The following is an 18772-nucleotide window of genomic DNA, read 5'->3' as shown; positions in this document are numbered from 1 at the left end:
ACTCACTCCTCCACTCGACCTGACAAGTAACTGACCGATCCCGACAAGTCGGGATATCGCGCAAAATTAGCCATCCTTGACAGTGGGGTGGGTCTTGCCGACCTATTCGCCGAGAACAAGGAGGTCCGACTTCCGTCCTACCTCCCGGCGTTTCCCACAATAGATAGTGAATTTTGAGAATAAACATGTGCTTTATTATTATTAAAATTGTCATTGTGTCTTGGAGAAATGTTAATGGATATTCATATTTACATATTGAAATTTTTACATTTAATTCATTCATAAAATCATATATATAAGGTATATTTCACCTAAGAGAATGGTTTGTTCTTACTTTCACATTTAATGTTCAAAAGATTTCTCTAACAAGATTCCAGCCATTTACAAGATGGTTATATTAATGATAAAATAGTATTACCAGGTGTATAAGCTTAAATCCACTGTTTTTTAGTCAGAAAAAAACACGTTTTTTTCATAGCAAGCAAAAACAAATTTATTCAAAGTACTTTCCCTGACTAGCGACACATTTTTTCCATCTCTCGGGCAATGTGTGGATACCATGCCAAAAAAATTCTTTTTCTTTCGAGGCAAACCACTCATCAAGCCATTTCTGGACATTTTCGTAAGAATCGAAGTGGCGCTCAGCGAGCGCGTGGCCCATCGACGAAAATAAGTGATAGTCAGAAGGGGCCAGGTCTGGTGAATAAGCGGGATGGGGTAGCACCTCCCAGTCGAGTGTCTTCAAGTAGTTTTGGACCAATGTTGACGAGTGCGATGGTGCATTGTCGTGGAGGAAAATCAGCTTGTTGTGTCTTTGCTGATAATCTGGCCTTTTTTCACGCAGAGCATGATGCAATTTGATCAGTTGTTGGTAGTAGCGGTGGGCATTGACAGTTTCACCAGGTTTCAACAGCTCATAGTAGACGATACCCTGCTGATCCCACCAAACGCACAGCATCGTCTTCCGTCCAAAGCGATTTGGTCTTGGGGAAGATGTTGATGGTTTTCCTGGATCAACCCACGATTTCTTGCGTTTAGGATTCTCAAAATATATCCATTTTTCGTCGCCAGTTAGAATCCGATGAAGAAACGACTTTCTTTTTTGTCTGGCGAGTAAGATTTCGCATGTGTTTTGGCGTCGCTCCATCTGCCTATCGTTCAATTCGTGCGGCACCCATTTTCCGATCTTTTGAATCTTTCCCATGGCACGTAGACGCATGGAAATAGCTGGTTGAGTAACACCCAGTTGCTCGGCAAGCATTTTTTGTGATTGGGTATCGTCCTCGTCCAAAAGAGCCTGCAATTGATGGTCTTCAACCTTCCTGGGCCGATTTTCACGCTTCTTGTCGCTCAGGTCAAAATTGCCGTCTTTGAACTGACGAAACCAATCTCTGCACGTGGTTTCCGATAAAGCACTGTCGCCATAGGCCTCCACAAGCATTCGATGAGCTTCGGCAGCCGATTTCTTCAAATTGAAGCAGAAAAGCAGAGCTTCCCGCATATGCTGTTTTTCTGGCACAAAACTAGGCATGATTAACAAAGGAAAAATGTATGATGTCGTATGAAATCGCTGATGATGTGCACGGATTAATGTTGACAAATGTCAAAGTCATCGAAAAAAAAATATGGCGTCTCCACGGTAGCTTAATACGCTTACTAACGCCATCTATTAGCAAACAGCGGATTTAAGCTTATACACCTGGTATGTTTATGGAAGTTTCATCAGTACCTTTTCTATTGGTCTTTGTAGTATGCTGAATCACTAAACTGAGGTTTTGTATAAAGTAAGTCTACCATATTAGAAATAAGTTAGAAAGGACTACTTTTATCTAATTTTAATAAATATTTTTATTTATTATTTATAACTTTACTTTAAATTTTATTATTTGTAAAGCAACTAGATATTGAAATGTGTGTGAACACTGATTATCAAACAAATAGTAATAGTTGTAATTGGGTTTTAATAATTTTTCTTATCTACACATAAGAAAATTATAAATTTTTTTGATAAATTAATCTAAATGAAATGTGAAAATAAATCATCCTCTTCTGTTTAATGATTTTAAAATTAATAATAGCATTTGCATATTAGAATTTTGTATTTTGAGAATTATGATCTAATTGATTGAAATCGTTAATAACTGTTTAATTTTTATAGGTAGAAATAAGGTAGCATTAAAACCGGGACGGTCTTTATTAGACTGGATTCGTTTAACATCATCAAATAAGGATTTAACAGGAGTCGGTGGTAAATTTCTTAATGTAACCCCAGAAGAATTGGCTAAGCACAATAAAAAAGACGATGCTTGGATAAGTTTGAAAGGTAAGTTTTAATAGTTTTTAAATATTTCATTTATTGTCATTTTTGACAGTTTTTTTTCTATGATTAGTACTGGAACGTTGTTTGAAATTAGCAGATGATATAACCACTTTTTAAGATTTTCAATGTGATTTCAATATGATGATAACATTATGATTTAAATTCTATATTCTAGTCTTATTTCATAATTAACATTATACTAAATATTAACAGATAATGTGTCCAGTTATAATAAACAAATATAAAATTTTTTCTACATTCAAACATTTAATTTTACTGTATTTATTTAGAATTTTGCAATTTAACATTTGAAATATGCTTATTAGTTATCTAAATAGTAACTGTCCATTAGTATTGTTAAATTTTAAATTCTTTAACTATTAGATAAAATATATGAAAAAAAAAGAAAAAAAACAGTTTAATATATATGGGAAATTTTTAAAGTTAAATATTAAAGAGAATTTAAATTTATATTGATAAATATGAACACAGTAAAATAGTTTAATTAATTGTTTCTTTAAATTTGCCATTTCACTAATACTACAATTCAAAAATTAGATTGTATAATTATGAAAACACACACAAATATAACCAAACTCAGTAAAAGGAATAAAAATATTTACTGATGCAAATGTTTTTGTCCATTTCTAATGACTGTCACCAGGTATGCATAATAAATATCAAACAGAACAGATTAAGCAATTGAACACATTTAAATATAAAGATTTGAAGCAGTACGAATTGCATACTTGTACATTTGTGTGGTGTTACCAATCTAAATATAGAAAATTAAGATTTACAACTTAAACTTAAAATGTCTGTAGAGCTGGAATACAATAATAATATGTATAATGGAAACCCTATGCCCTCATTTTCTAATCAGAAACGGGCTAAAACATTTGTATCAGTAAATATTTTTATTCCTTTACTGGTTTGGGGTATATTTGTGTTTTGTTTTAATTCTATACAACCAGTTTTTTGAAGAAGTAGATGATGTATAATTATATTGATACCTATTCCAAAAAAACATTGAAATACATTACAAATGAATTCAAAAACTGAAGATTATTATTCTGTTGGTAGAATGATCAATTTTTATGGAGGGAGAAATATTTTTTGTGTGATCATAATATACTTTTAATATTATTTCTTATTTATATGGTATTAAATATAAATATCTGTTTTCAGCACCTGAAATAACATACAAAATTTATGACTGAGAGAGCTTTGATGTAAAGTGAAAATGTCACATTTGATATTTTCTATCAATCTGAAGAAATTAAATCTTGTTATTTTATAGTTATGTTTCCTATTTGAAGAAACCTAAATCAAAGTATGTTATCTGAAATACATAACATTGAATATAAAGAAATATTATAAAATGAATATAAATATTAATTTATAAAAGCTACAAATTTTAAACTTAGAATGAGTGCAATAGATAATCTGAAGAACATTCTTCATAACAAAATCCTTCAACAAACATGACATTAATAATGGTTTAAAAATATTTAGTCTAATATGTAATTGAAAAAAAACTCATATAGCAATAAAACTTTTCTGGTACATTTGGAGTTAAAATAATTTAATGAAAATTACTGTTATTTATATAAATTAATGATACAAACTATAAAGTGTAACACATCTAGTTTAATTAGTGCAAGTTAGAAAATCTCAATTTTATAAGATCTTCATTTTATATGGTATAATTTTTCTATATTAAAGATTGGTTGCATTAGGTTGTTCAATAAATGAATAAACTACATTTCTCTTTAATAATGACTCAATAATTAATTATTTATAAATGATAGATTAATAAAATAAACTGCACAATATAACTTTAATATTACAAATAATATTAATGATATAATAATATAATTATAAATAAAATAAATTATAATTGTTATTAAATTTAAAATATTTTTTAATTGTCTGAATTATTGATAGAAAAAGATAAATAATTAATTATTTTAGGTAAGGTATATAATATTACACCATATATGGAATACCATCCAGGTGGAGTGGAAGAATTAATGAAAGGAGTTGGTAAAGATGCAACTGATCTGTTTAATGAGGTAAAAATTTTCAATTCCAATGTATTAAGTTTTGCTTAGAATATATTCTTGCTTTAATTCAATATAATATTGAATAAGAACTATTACATAAGATAATATAGTTCTCATTCAAACAAAAACATATAAACAACTCTTGTTTCATCTTATTACAATGTAATAATTTGTGTGAAATGTTTATATATTTTATATTAAATTCTTTGTGTATATTATTAAAAATTTTGTTTAATGTTCTTATATATTTTTACTATTATAAATTAACAACTGCTACTTTACAACTGGTTAATATTAGAAAAAAATACACACTACTAAAACCTAACAAATCAGCAAGAAAGTTATACACAAAGTGCAAACATTTTCACCCGTGTTAAATGGGCATTGTCAGGCAACAAACTGCTGAGAAGATATGGGATTGCCAAACGTGTGTATGGAGAAGGGGTGTATGATGTAAGAGGAGAAGAGAGGACTTTATATTTTGTAAAAAGACTTCCACACAGTGGGGAAGGAGTCAATGTTGCAATAGTTTATGGCTGTGCTATGATGGGTGACCTTGTAAATTACCACTTGTTTCAGATGTTTAGCACATGTAGTTTAGATTCATAATGTAGGATGTGTGTCTCATGGAAGTCCACTTGGATGCCGGGGTTGGTTGTGTAGAAAGTCAAAGCCATATTGTTTAAATTTTTTTGATAAATGTTTGATGTTCCTTGAGATGGATAGGGAATTCATCTGTTTGCTTATCTTCTTGGCATATCATCCCCAAGATTGACACTACTGCAATTCTTTGCCACTTTTACCCTAGTTACACCCTCACTCACCTACTTACAGGACATGGAAACTTTAAGCAATACTTGCATAGATTTAACCTTGGGGACAATCCACAATGTTATTGTGGTATTCAGGAGGACCAAACGCCACTTCACTCAGTTTCTCACTGCAATAGTTACAATCACATTACGGATAGTTTAGAGCTGCTATTATTAAAGGGTACAACTGGCCTTGCAATCCACACCAATTCATTCACACACATACAATGTTCCATCATCTACTCACATTTATATCCCTTAGTGGTGCTCTTGAGAGCACTCACTCCAAGGGCGTGAATGGCATTTAGCTTTTCCTTGCTTTGTTTCAACTGTCAGTATATAGCTGCCTTTAACTTTGTATTTTAATTCTTTTTTCTGTCTTCTTTTTCAGTTTAAATTTGGTTAGTCCTAGTTGTAAGTTAGATTAGGGACTCTTAGCTTGATTCCGGTTAGGTTAGGATATGATAGGTTAGGGTTTGTTAGCTTTAGTCATCTGGTTAGGTTCGTCCTAGGTTATGGTAGGTTAGTTTAGTTAGTGAGTGAGTTAATGTTTTAAAAAATATTTTTTTTGGGGTCTTGCCTGTTTGTCTCTGTCAGTCTGTTCATCTTGTCTAGTTTGTCATTGTGTTCGTTTCCTTTTTGCACTGTCTGTCTAGCTGTTAAGTAGTATTAAGATTCATAATTATGTTCAGTTTTATTAGTATTAAGTTAGATGTAAGTCTTCCTGCTAACAGCTACTTTGTACTAACTTCTACACTTAGCTATTCGTGGCAGCACTCAATTATTGGTGTTCACTACACTATGTTTTCTTGTTTTCTTTTAGACCCTTTAGGGGACTACAGCCTTGCATCATAAAAACTGCATGCCAACATCAAACATAGAGGGTACTGTAGCTGTGTATGCCGTTCAGAGGGATTCTACCTTTCTCTACTGTCTATCTCCTCTCCTTTCCCTTACCGTCTTTTCTGCCTGCTAAACACTTCTTGTATGGCAGATGTCTTTCATGTATGTATGTTATGTATGTATCTTCTTGGCAACTGCATTTGATCCAATGTATTTTTGTTAGAATTTCTGAAGATTAATTCAAAAAAACAGTAAAATACTAGGACGTCTCTGTACTTAACTATTTTTCTTACCTTTAATATATATATTTTTCTGGTAAAACACTGTTTTGAAGTTATTTGTAGAGTATAGTAATTTTTTGAAGATTAATAAAGATCTTCCAAGGCCTCTAGGCCCAGAAGATTGGGAATCTCTCTACATAGTTTTACATCATAAACTCATAATACTTAATCATAGATACAGGGTTCCTACGCACCTGGAAAGTCAGGGATTTTCATTAGTTTCGGAAAAAGTCATGGAAAGTCAGGGAATTTGTCTAAAATTGTCAAAAAGTCAGGGAATTTGTTGAAAACTGTCAAAAAGTCAGGGAATTTGTCTCCTTAACTGCCTTGTTGATTTTGTTAGCTGAATATGGCTGAATAAGCGTAGCCATCTGCAGGCAGCAAGAAGTAATGCTGCAATCTTTAATAAGAAAATATACCAGAATCCGTTTTTAATCTGAAATGGCTCTTTTCACCGTTCTGAAGCCATATAATTTTACAGTTGTGGATTAATAACAGGATAAACTACTATTATGTAATAGTGTTTAATTTTTAATTTTAATAATTCAGCGATTATAAAAAGATGAATTTGTTAATTAGAATAAAAAATAACTAATTAAAAATTAGTTTACAAACTTTTAAAACTTGAAATCGTAATTTATTAGATTGTTCACTTCAAAATAGCTAAATAGATCAGTAAAAATCCGTGATTTAATTGTTTTTCACGTTTAAAACATTACTATACAACATAAAAAATTATAAATAGCTACCCGACATTTACAGTAAAATGCTGGCGCCGACTAGTAGTTTTTTACATTTGTTGTTACAACTTTCCTTGAAAAGAACTGTACTGCAAGCGTATTTTTCCCCCTCTCCCGTTAATTTCCGCAACTTCGATACATAGTTTAATAATTAGTTTAACAGAAATGATGTTGGGTAACAAATATCCACTGATTTTGGCAAATTTAGGCATCATACTTGTAATAGATATACTGTAGTTATCGTTTTGAAAATCAACTAGGTAATCCGATAGTTTAACCAATGTTAACTTGCTTATAATTAATTATAAATTTAAAAAGCTGGTAAATTTTAAAAAAATTAATTAAATTACTAAAAAATTAAAATAAATTTGATTATCTTTTGTGCGAAACAACAACAAAACAATTTTTATAGTTATGTTGCAAAAGAAAAAGATTTGTAGTTACGATTCTATGCGCTGAACTTCTATATTTTATTAACATATAATTGTAATTTCGTTTGATGTTTATTTCTGTACACTCAAACCTGTTTTTGTGCGGTATATGAAAATTTCAATCAAATTGGAACATAATTGACTTCTGTAAAATTTTTTAAAACTCTATTGGATGTTTTCTATGACATCAAGTTTTTTTCATTTTTTATTAAGTAAAATTTTTTTCTCTTACCTTTTTTTCGGTCCCTGTATTTTAATAGCATAAAAATCAGAAATATTGTGTTAAATGTAGACTGCAGGTGTGAAATTTCACGCCTTGTTAAATGAAAGAATAACACTTCCTGCAGCTATATTTATCAAATAAAAGTATTTTTAACATTACTTTTAACTTTTTATATAGTTTTTCTGTAAAACCACTTTTTGGGAGGGTGTTTATTTCGCGGGAATTATTTCCCGGCAAATTTTTTAATGTTAGATTCGTATTTAAGTGGAAATAATTAATATAAAAAATAAACTTCTTAGAGGATTTTTCCCCCATTAGGGATTGCAGAAAAAGGCCCAAGGAGTTAAAAAAGCAATTCCTAGTTATTTCGTACGATTTTGAGTTATTTTCCACGTGAGACTTTTTTATGCGGTCCCTATTCACGCATAAAAAAAATACTTTTTGTGTTGCGAAAACTATTTTTTATAGCCACTCGTGAAGTTTCCTGCGATTTTTTTTTTTTTTTTTTTTTTTTATGCGTTTTCTTTTATGTGGCCCTATCCACCGCACAAAAACAGGTTTGAGTGTATTTATTTTATTTTATTTAAATTCTATACATTTTAAGAATCCTAATTTTCGTAATACTATGACGTCATAGGAATACAAGTCTCACTAAAATAGAAAAACGTAAAAAAATTAAATTATTAGATGAAAAAAAGGAATGAGTAAAAATTTTTTTATAGAAACTTGAGAAATAGTCAAGACAGTGCAGCTCTCAAGATCGATCATTTGGATTGGAGTTGAATTTTTCATTGTTTGAAAAGACAATTTTTTTAAGTACAGTACAGTACTATTTGTATATCAAAGAATACTGTTTGTTGATTTTATGCTATCTTGTATTTACTAGATTTACATACAAATAATATTGATAAATGATGATAAAATAAAAAGCTCATGTTTCATTTGTAAATTGCTTATTTTTTCATTACATTAAAGTTGTGGATTCTATCATACATTTTTCTACAGGATGTATGCATACTGTATTTTTTTAATGTGGCAGTCTTTGAAACATACAACTAGGCAAAAAGAGGGATAGATAGGCCTATACTTGATGTTCGCAGTAAATAAAATGCTGTTTTATTATGTTGATATTCCACACTGTAAGAAATGTGAGGGTCAGGGAATTTGGACAAAGTTGGTCAGGGAAAATCAGGAAAAGTCAGGGAATTCAAAACAAAAATTTGAGTAGGAACCCTGTAGATAGATTATTTATTTATACATTATTATATACAGTACAGTTGCAATGGCAAAATTGCTTTATTTTTTCCAATTTTGGGGCTTCTGAGTGTGTCTAATGGACAATCCAGGAATGCTATTATAATTACCATTAACCAATAAAATTGTAACTTTTCTACAGTAATAAGAGGGTTAGGATTGTTGGCAACTTGCTTCACTAAAAGAACAAAATTAAACAACTAGGAATTCTACTGTAGCACAAAATATTTAATAACTAATGATTGATCTTATTTAAAAGTATTCATCAGGTTAGATTACTTAGAAAATCAAACATGCTCACAGAACATCTTTGATAATCAAAATTGATTGATTTGATTTGCTAAATCAAGCTATCAATAACAAAAAATTTTTGACAAAACAGTTAATTTTATTATTGACAAACTACTATTGAAATGTAGTCTTTAGTTTAGTTGTTTAAAATATCTTAAATTTTGAATATAATACTTCTTGTTTTTTTAAGTTGTAATTTCTGTAATACTGTATGTTGAAATAATAATTATAAATGATATTTTTTATTTGGTGTACACCTCCCATATGTGTCCATTTTGATTTTCCCTGAGATGGTCAAATGGGAGATTTTACATTATATATTTTCATGTTAAATATATTTTTCTGGTGTAAAATGTAATTCTCATCTAATATTTATGTCTAAAATGAAAGCTAAAAAAATTATTGGACCTCTGAATATTGAGATAAATTATAAAATCATATGGAATTCTGGACAAGAATTGAATATTAGAGTAGCCCAGCAAAATTAGAATATGTATTAACTTTTTTACAATGCAAATAATAATGCTACATTTAGTAAATATTGAATTAAAGTAAATAATACTGAATTTTCTAACATGTTTTATTTATTTAAAAATCTTTTTATAATAGGATTATTTAAAAAGTCATAAAATAAAATATATACTTTTAAATTATAATATTAACTTAATAATTAACTTTGAAATGCTTTTTTTTTTTTTTTTTTGTTTAGGTTCACAGGTGGGTAAATGCTGAGTCTATGTTACAAAAATGTCTTGTTGGTAAATTAAAGGTGCCACTTTTATATTTCCAGAAAGGTTTGTATTTTCGTTTTGTTGTTTATATACTGTAACGTCATTATTTTCTTACAATATAGACTTTTGTTAACTGTATTATATATTTTTTTCTGTTTTTAAGAATTTATAACAAAAGCTATTCAATATTATTTGAATAATTGATGACAACTTAAAATGTTAAAGACAATTTTTTTAAACAAAACTTGGATAATCTGTCTTTTCATTGGTGCATAACATATCATTATATATCTTATAGTTGTGAGATTTGTTATGAATATCTTAAAAATTATGGGTCTAGTGTTTTTTCTTTAAAATGTGAAAATATCAAATTTTTTTTTCATGGTAAATGAAATGTTAATTTAGTGAAATATCATTCTTTTTGTAGGTGTTTTTGGTATTGGAAAAGATTTAGTGCCAACTGCAAATACAGCGAAGAAAAAAAATGATTTGAATGAGAAAGGTAGTTTATTTATTCTTTTATTTTCTTATTGATTTGTAACTAAGTAGTAATTTCTAATAAAGTAGTTATATGTAGAAAAATTTATATTATTGCAAACAGCCGAGTTTTAGTATATTTCCACTCAACTCATGATTCTAATACATTTGAGTTTTATTACATAGAATTCTCAAAATGATTACAGTAGAGCATTGATTATCCGACCTTCGATCAACCGTCACATCAGTTAACCGACAATGTTCTAGTCTGTAAATTCAAATGTCCACTAGTGATGTGGCGCTACAATATTTGGCTGTTTTGGCTACTTTAATATTATTTTTGTTAAATTTTTGCGTGTTTTAGCTGGCAACACTGGCTCAACCATGAAAGGGAGGCCAGTATTTAAACCAAGCTTAATTTTCTATTTTTTCTTTATTTTTGTATTTATTTTGTGCAAAATAAAGAAATAATTTTTAACGATACAATAGCAACGATTATTATTTTAAAAAAAATTTTATTAGGCTTAACATCGATGAAAATTCAATGCAAAGTAGGTTAATAGCAATATACTAACATACTAATTACATGGAATATACTATACTATTGGGTTGTTCGGAAAGTTCGTAGCGATTTTTAAGAGAAATAAAAGAAATTGTTTTAATACTAAAAATATACTTTTATTCCACTATGTATGCGCCATTGTTTTTAATGACGTGTTGCCATCTATGGGGCAGCTTCATGATACCCTCTTCGTAGAACTTTCCAGTTTTTTCCGCGAAAAACTGATCCACGTGGTTTTTGCAAGCTTCCAAACTATCAAAGTTTTTATCATGAAGGGAATTTTGTAGAGAACGGAACAAATGGTAGTCCGACGGGGCAAGGTCGGGTGAGTAAGGGGGGTGGGGTAAAACATCCCAGCCTAGTTCCAATAATTTTTGGCGTGTTCGTAAAGACGTGTGAGGTCTGGCATTATCTTGGTGAAACACAATGCCTTTTCTATTGGCCAGTTCCGGACGTTTTTCTTTAATTGCCATGTTCAGCTTATCCAATTGGGAACAATACTTATCAGAATCAATTGTTTGATTCTGTGGAAGCAGCTCATAGTACAGGATTCCTTTCCAATCCCACCAGACAGTGAGCATGACCTTCTTTGGATGAAGACCGGCCTTTGGAGTTTTTAATGGTGATTCATTTTTCTTACCCCACGATCGTTTTCGGCTGATGTTGTTATAAATGATCCACTTTTCATCACCTGTCACTAAACGCTTCAAAAAAGGGTCATTTTCATTTCGTTTTTCAAGAGAATCACAAATGGAGATGCGATCCAGTAAGTTTTTTTCCGTTAAGTCGTGAGGTATCCAAATGTCATAACGATTCACGTATCCGAGCTTCTTTAGATGTTGAAATACAGTACTGTTTGATGACTTCACTATGTCTGCAATCTCTCGAGTTGTGTAATGAGGGTTTTCATCCAATAATGCTTTGATTTGGTCCTCTTCAATAACAGGAGGTCTTCCTGAGCGAGGAGCATCTTCAAGGCTGAAATTACCCGTTTTAAATTTTGCAAACCACTTTCGAACAGTTGATTCTGATACAGCACTCTCACCATAAACATCACATATCTTTTTTGCTGTTTGTACAGCATTTTTGCGTTTACGAAAAAAGAAAAGAAACAAGTGTCGATAATGCACGTTGTTCGCATCCATTTTTGCAATGAGCCAAATTAAACGCTATTTGAATAATCTTAACGGTTTTTTTGTAACGGACGCGTCTCAAGGTCATTTATCGTAATATTCATTGGTTTGTACAATTCTAATCATTTTTGCGTCAATCGGTGTCTCAACTGTCGGCTATCAAAAATCGCTACGAACTTTCCGAACAACCCAATAATAATGTATTTTTTTCATACTTTTCGGTTATCTGTTTTTCAGTTATCTGACTAACCCCAGTCCCCAATTGAGTCGGATAATCGATGCTCTACTGTACATGGAAATTAATAGACATTGTTGAGATCTGTGTTTTAACCTGATCTATAATGTAATATACTGTAAATCTTCGTGTAATTTTGTAATCACCTATGGACAATTAACTGAACAATGGGTTAGGTTAATTCAATTTGCATGTTAGATAAGTTGTCAAATTCAGGCAGAGAAATTGAGACACAAAGTAAAATGATTTTATTGCTGTTTAGTATGGAAATTACAGATTCTGTGAGTTGTAACTCTCCATTACATAGTAATTTTACACATGTCAAATTACACATACATACTTGAACATTTCTGTTCAAGTAACCAATAAATCAGACCAACAGTTCTGCTGTACTACATGCCTTCCTTCCTTCTCCCTATTTTAAAACATGCATTTGGTGAACAATGCACTTGCCAGTAAAGCATAACTGACTTCGGTATAATTGTCTCACATGTAGCAGAATTCTGTTTTTTAAGACAGCTAAGCTAGACTCTTCAAGTATCCCCATAACCAAAAATCACAAGGGATTGAGTCTGGTGATTTTGTTATCCATGCTGTTGAAAATAATATGCTAATCACTCTTTCATTCATAAAGTGCTGATGCAATAACCTTTGTACTGTACATTGATGCCAATATGAGGAGGTACTTCATCTTGCATAAAGAATGTATTATCCAAACAGTTTTGTTGCTGAGTACAAGGATGACAAAGTTTTAAAGCATTTCTTCCATCTAGTGGCATTGACACAACTTGTCACTGGCCCAAATGCAGTGTTTTCTTCAAAAAAATAAAGTCCAATGATAAAAGATACTGTGAACCAATACTACACTGATTTTTGGTTGGTGAAAGGGAATTTGTTGATAAATATGTGGGTTTTTCCAGACTAAACAGACACAACTTCTGTGTTTAGTCTGGAAAAATCCATCACATCATTCAAGTAAAAATGAGCATAGGAAATGTCCTTAGAATTTGTCAGGGCCACAAATTGTTTATAGAATATGTAAGAACTTTGTTGATTATCACCCAAACTATGAACAATATGGTAAACGATTTCTGTTAAGCTTCACCTGGAAACAATTCCAAGGTTCCCACAGTCCTTACAAATGAAAGTTTTTAAAAAGTGCTTAAAGTTTCTGTAGTGCCTAAAAATACTTTTTTTCTCAAAAATTGGCTCAAAAATGTCTTCTGAACACTTAATTAGCTATCATTGACTCAAAAACAATTATGGAAAAATAGTTCTGTTCAATTGTTCTCTACTGACCAATCAGAAACCAGATAACAGAATTGCTTATAGTTGACTTCTGGGGGGGAATTTATGAATGCATTTAGATTTCAGTGAATCCAAAAAAAAGAATTGCTAGAATACATTCCTTTTATAATTCATCAATGATATAAGTCACATGTAGAAATATTCCACTCATAAATGTTTTGTTTGATTATAATTTTTAATAAATTTAATGAAAAATTCATCTTATTAAAACAATTTTTTTCTCTCAAGAAAGAATCTGTGGGAAAATTTTGAAATTAAACTTTTTATTTGTGAAATCAAAATTCCATATTTAGGAAAGTATACACACCAAATTTTATTGTATTCAATAAAATTTCCAATAATTCTTTCTAAAGAGCTCTAAACACAACCTGTTTAATTATAATAATTCTGTGTATTCTCAGTTTATGAATTTCTTTTAGAATATAATGAAATATAAGTCAAAACTTTTTCCATATATTAAATTATTAAACTTGATGTTTTTAATTATTTAGATCAAAAATTAAATCTATCATATAAAGCAATACCAACGTAAGTTTTATTATTATTAATATATTATCATACTTTTGTTTTCTAATGTTTATTTTGCAATAATACTTTATAACATTTCAGGTATGAATGGTTTCAAAGCGATAAAACAATTAGCCTTGTAATACATACAAGACAGAAAGATGTTACGCAAGAAAATGTTATAGTTGACTTGAATGACAGGAAATTGTCTGTAACGATTCGGTCTAAAACACACACATATCAATTGCACATTGGTTAGCTAAAATTTTATTAGTGGTAACAATAATAATAAATATATTTATGAAAACTTATTATTAACGTATAAATAACTTTAATTAGATTTAGAAGCTAAAATTCAAGAAAATTTTGAAGGTAAATAATTATTTACAATATTTATTTAATAAAATTTTTTGTTTTTGGTTAATAAACAAGAATTATAAGAATATTGATAACGTATTGAAAATAATTTATTTTCAGTAAAAACTGCAGAAAACAGTGATATTGTTGAACTATTACTTTTTAAAGTGGAAAAAAATCTGAATTGGAAAGACTTAGGTAAATTTTTACAAGGACACAATACATACCTTCCAACTAAAGAAAAAGGTAATTTTCTTTTTTATTCTTTATGAATTATCATATTTATATAATTATAGATATATTTTTTAATTTGCATGTAATTGAGTTACAGGCTTTTAAATGAACTATAATTGAAAATGTTAGCATTCTTAAATCATATTGTAAAGAAAAACTTCTAAAACATCCAGGATGAAATATATTTATATAAAATACATTGTAAAATACAAAATATTAAAGACCTATATGAATAAGATATTCTTGTTGTCTTCTGTCATCCTTTCTCAATATGATCCATACTGGAAGAGTCAACCTTTCTTCATAGACCACTTTTCCTGGCTATATTTATGTAAATCAAGTAAAAAGGATGATAGAAAATAACAAGAATATTTTATTCATATAAGTCTTTAATATTTTGTATTTTGCGATGTATTTTATATAAATTCTTAAATCGTATCACAACTCTTCAGAAACTGGAACTGACACAGAATTGCACACACTTTTCTCATTCTTCCAGCAAGAAAATTTCTTTATTAAGATGAACATTTTCAGTTTCTTTCAGGGGCCTACTTCAGATTTTAACTATTTTAAATTGAATGTCTGTTGAGATTCTAAATTGGAGAAAGTTATAATTTGGAATCTCAGCAGATTTGTAACAGTTAAAACTTGATGTAGGTCACTGAAAGGTGCTGAAAACATTCATTTTAATAAACAAAGTTTTTTTTTTTTTTTTGCTGGAGGAGTGAGAAAGGTATAGTGTAATTCTGTTCTTAAATAAGAAATTGATCATTGCAAAAGTTACTTAGTTGTATTCTACTTCAATTGATTGACTTGGATAATATAATAAATTTGATATTTTATGTAAATTTATCACTGTCCATTAATTTTCATGACATGAAATTAACTATTGAAATTTAGAAATAAATATTAAAAAAAAAAAAAAACAGATAAGAATGAATTTAGTTGCTTTTGATGATGTATATTAATATATTTAATCAGTTTTTAGGAGTTGTGGATGTAAATTCCGTTTTGAATTATGGTAGAACTCTATTCATTTGTGTTGCATATTCACAATTCAGTATTTGTAACCTTTTCTCATATTCGTGAAAATATCAAAGTATTGGATAGAGAAAAATAAATTTTAATATTTTTATCTTAAACTTGTTACACTGCAATTTATATTGTTTACTGTTGGTTCTGGTGGATACCATATTGTTCCTCATATGTTAGCATATGCACTTACAGGGACAGTAAAAGCTTGCATTTTGTATTAGTATGCATTATAATTTTGCACTGTTTGTATAGAGTTAGCTTTTCTGTAGTTATGTGCAATATTGAGTTGGCATATTCTAATTTTTATGTATTTTGAAATGTCCTGGTTTATAGTTATAATAATATCTTAATACATAAAACAAATGCTTTAATGGAGTTTAAAAGTCTAAAATATATAGCTATTTGAGTACTTTTGAGTTCCTTCAATCATCAAAAATCTGCAGCATTTCTTTTTTACATTTTTCTTAAATTCAAAAATCATCCTGAAACTTTGTTTTCAAATATGACAATCCTGTGAAACCAAACTGTATAGTGATGTTGATCAATTATTTTATAAAAGTCTAGCAACTTTTCATGTGTGTAGATCAGATAAAAACATTGTTGGATATTTTTACAGAATTTTGGAGTTGAGAATTTGAAATTCACAAAAATATTTGACTAGATAATTCTAGATTTAAATAATAAAATTTCTGACAAGACATTTTTAACTGATAATTAAATGTATTAAATTTATACAAATGCTTAGCTTTTCAAGTTGTAAAGTTTGTCACGTATCTTCCAAATAATTGAATTGGTATTACAGTAAAATTTCAATTATATAATGATATTGGATGTGAAAGTTTGACAAATAAACTAAAAACAAAAAGAGACAAACATTTCAAAAATGTTCATTAACTATTTACAGTAAAACCCCATTATATTGTACCTCATGAAGAATGGGAAATTACTATTTTAAATAATGGCACTTTAATTTCTATTATCATAATACACTGTACCTATGCCAGTTATAACAATAGACATATTTCTTACATTCTTAAAGTAATTTTACAATTTTTCACAGAAGCTAGAATCTCACCCTATAACAGAACAAGTATACAATTATTTTGTATTAACACACACAGGATCCTTTTGTGTTTTCAGACCTTATCGAGTATTCTTCTACTTGCCCAAAGAAGAAAAAGAAGAGAGTTTGTTCACACATTGGATTGCCATATACAGTACGGCTCACTGCCAGTGTCTCTTCTCTTGAGACTAGCCTTCCTCTTCTAGCCAAGGCCAATTGGCAAACTCCAGTATTTTAAAATCAGGTGCAATTATATGGCTTTGGAAGGAATTAGAACAAAATATGTGTTATTAGACAAATACATGTTACTGAAAACCACTACTTTATAATCAAAACACACTATGTTGTAATAAAGTAAAATTGTGTAACATTGGCAGGGAACAGATGAAATATACATTATTGACTGAAATACTTTATAATGAGGTTATACTGCATACAATTTTTAAAGATGTATATTCCAATGTAGACACAGTTTATGTTAAAATAATCAATTATTGGTTTCTTTGTTTCGATGCATTTCTAGTCTTCACAAAGCAATGTTGTAAATTTTCTGAAAAAAATAGCACTTGTGTTATCACTGCTTCTTCTTACATTTTGAACCATTGGATGCACTTTAATAGCAAACTTTCAAGTTAATTATGGTTATGCTTCTGTTGTCAACTTCTTTACTTTCCTCACTCTTTCAATTACTCACTCGCTCACTCATCTGCAATTATTGAACTTTGCACCAGTACAAAATAATGAGGCATAAGCACATGCTGCTGTTACTATTTTATAATTTCTTAAACATGTGGTGTACTTCAGTGATATGACAGTTATCAGAAACTGATAGATAAAATAAGTTTTACTGTGTATATATTATACAAGTGGAAAAAACAACAGTTAAAAATGTGAATTAATAAAATCACTTCTTAAAGTTTACTTTTACTAGTCTAAGATATTGGCTGGAAATAAAAGCAGTATTACAACATAAATGGTTTTGTGTCAAAAGTTGTTTATTTAAGAAATTTATTTTATATTATCTTTTCTTATATTATGAGATTAAACATTTTGGAGAATAGACTGAGATACTAAATAATAATAAGTCTGTAATGTTTATTTGTTATAATTATCAAAATGTCAAAAATTAATTGAATTAACAAATTTAGTTAATAATCTAAAATTTGGAAAATTATTTTTATATGTTGAATATTTGCTATGAAAACATCATTGACACTTGTTATAATAAAGTTATTTGCTAATTCAATACTTTTAATTTGCAATGTTTAATTTTTTATGAGTTTTAAAAACATGTTTATTTAATAATACATGTTCTTGTTAATGTAAATAATTTTGAAAATCGGTGAAATGTTGATTTATGTAACAATAATATATATGATTTTTTTTAGAAATTTATTATCGTCCATGCACCTTATCATCAAAAAAATCCATTACCCATAATACTTATTTATTCACCTTCAATTTGCCTACTGCATCACAAATGTTGGTCCCTATTGGCTATCATGTTCATATAAATACAGTACTAAATGGTAAGTATAGGAATGTTTAAATTAATTCTACCCTATTTTATTTAATCATGGGTCTTTGTTATAGGTGTTGAACTCATCAGAAGTTATACTCCGGTTCTTCCTAATCTTAACATTCCAAATGATCACCCAGGCTTAACCAAAGGAAATGAATTGTATTTAATGATAAAAATTTATCCTGATGGAGCAATGACTACATTTTTAGATCAGATAGAAGTAGGTAGGTTTCAAAAAGTTTTCAAATTTTATCATGAATATTTATAAATAAGCCATATACAATGTTCAGAATATCAATTTATGTGACTTTCTTGTGCAGAAATTTGTTTCATATTATTTTCTGGAC

At 29.3% G+C, this 18772-nt stretch overlaps 1 protein-coding gene across 3 annotated transcripts in view; it reads left to right on the top strand.

Moving 5' to 3' along the window:
- LOC136975011 (cytochrome b5 reductase 4) overlaps positions 1–18772 on the top strand; it is a 68781-nt gene that overhangs the window by 37500 nt on the left and 12509 nt on the right. For 2 of the 3 annotated variants that reach the window (XM_067269999.1, XM_067270000.1), the window contains exons 3-12: positions 2159–2323; positions 4295–4395; positions 9971–10055; positions 10420–10494; positions 14199–14235; positions 14317–14468; positions 14554–14586; positions 14692–14817; positions 18292–18432; positions 18497–18649. In XM_067269999.1, the coding sequence (XP_067126100.1) occupies positions 2159–2323; positions 4295–4395; positions 9971–10055; positions 10420–10494; positions 14199–14235; positions 14317–14468; positions 14554–14586; positions 14692–14817; positions 18292–18432; positions 18497–18649 (1068 nt within the window). Of the gene's footprint in view, positions 1–2158; positions 2324–4294; positions 4396–9970; positions 10056–10419; positions 10495–14198; positions 14236–14316; positions 14469–14553; positions 14587–14691; positions 14818–18291; positions 18433–18496; positions 18652–18772 lie in introns of all 3 variants that reach the window. The other variant, XM_067270001.1, reaches the window with a different exon arrangement.

This window comes from Centruroides vittatus, unplaced genomic scaffold, assembly GCF_030686945.1.
Source record: "Centruroides vittatus isolate TY-2023 unplaced genomic scaffold, ASM3068694v2 contig_361, whole genome shotgun sequence".
NCBI lineage: Eukaryota > Metazoa > Arthropoda > Arachnida > Scorpiones > Buthidae > Centruroides > Centruroides vittatus.
Note: the sequence above shows the minus strand (reverse complement) of the source record. Positions and strands in the feature narration are given on the sequence as shown.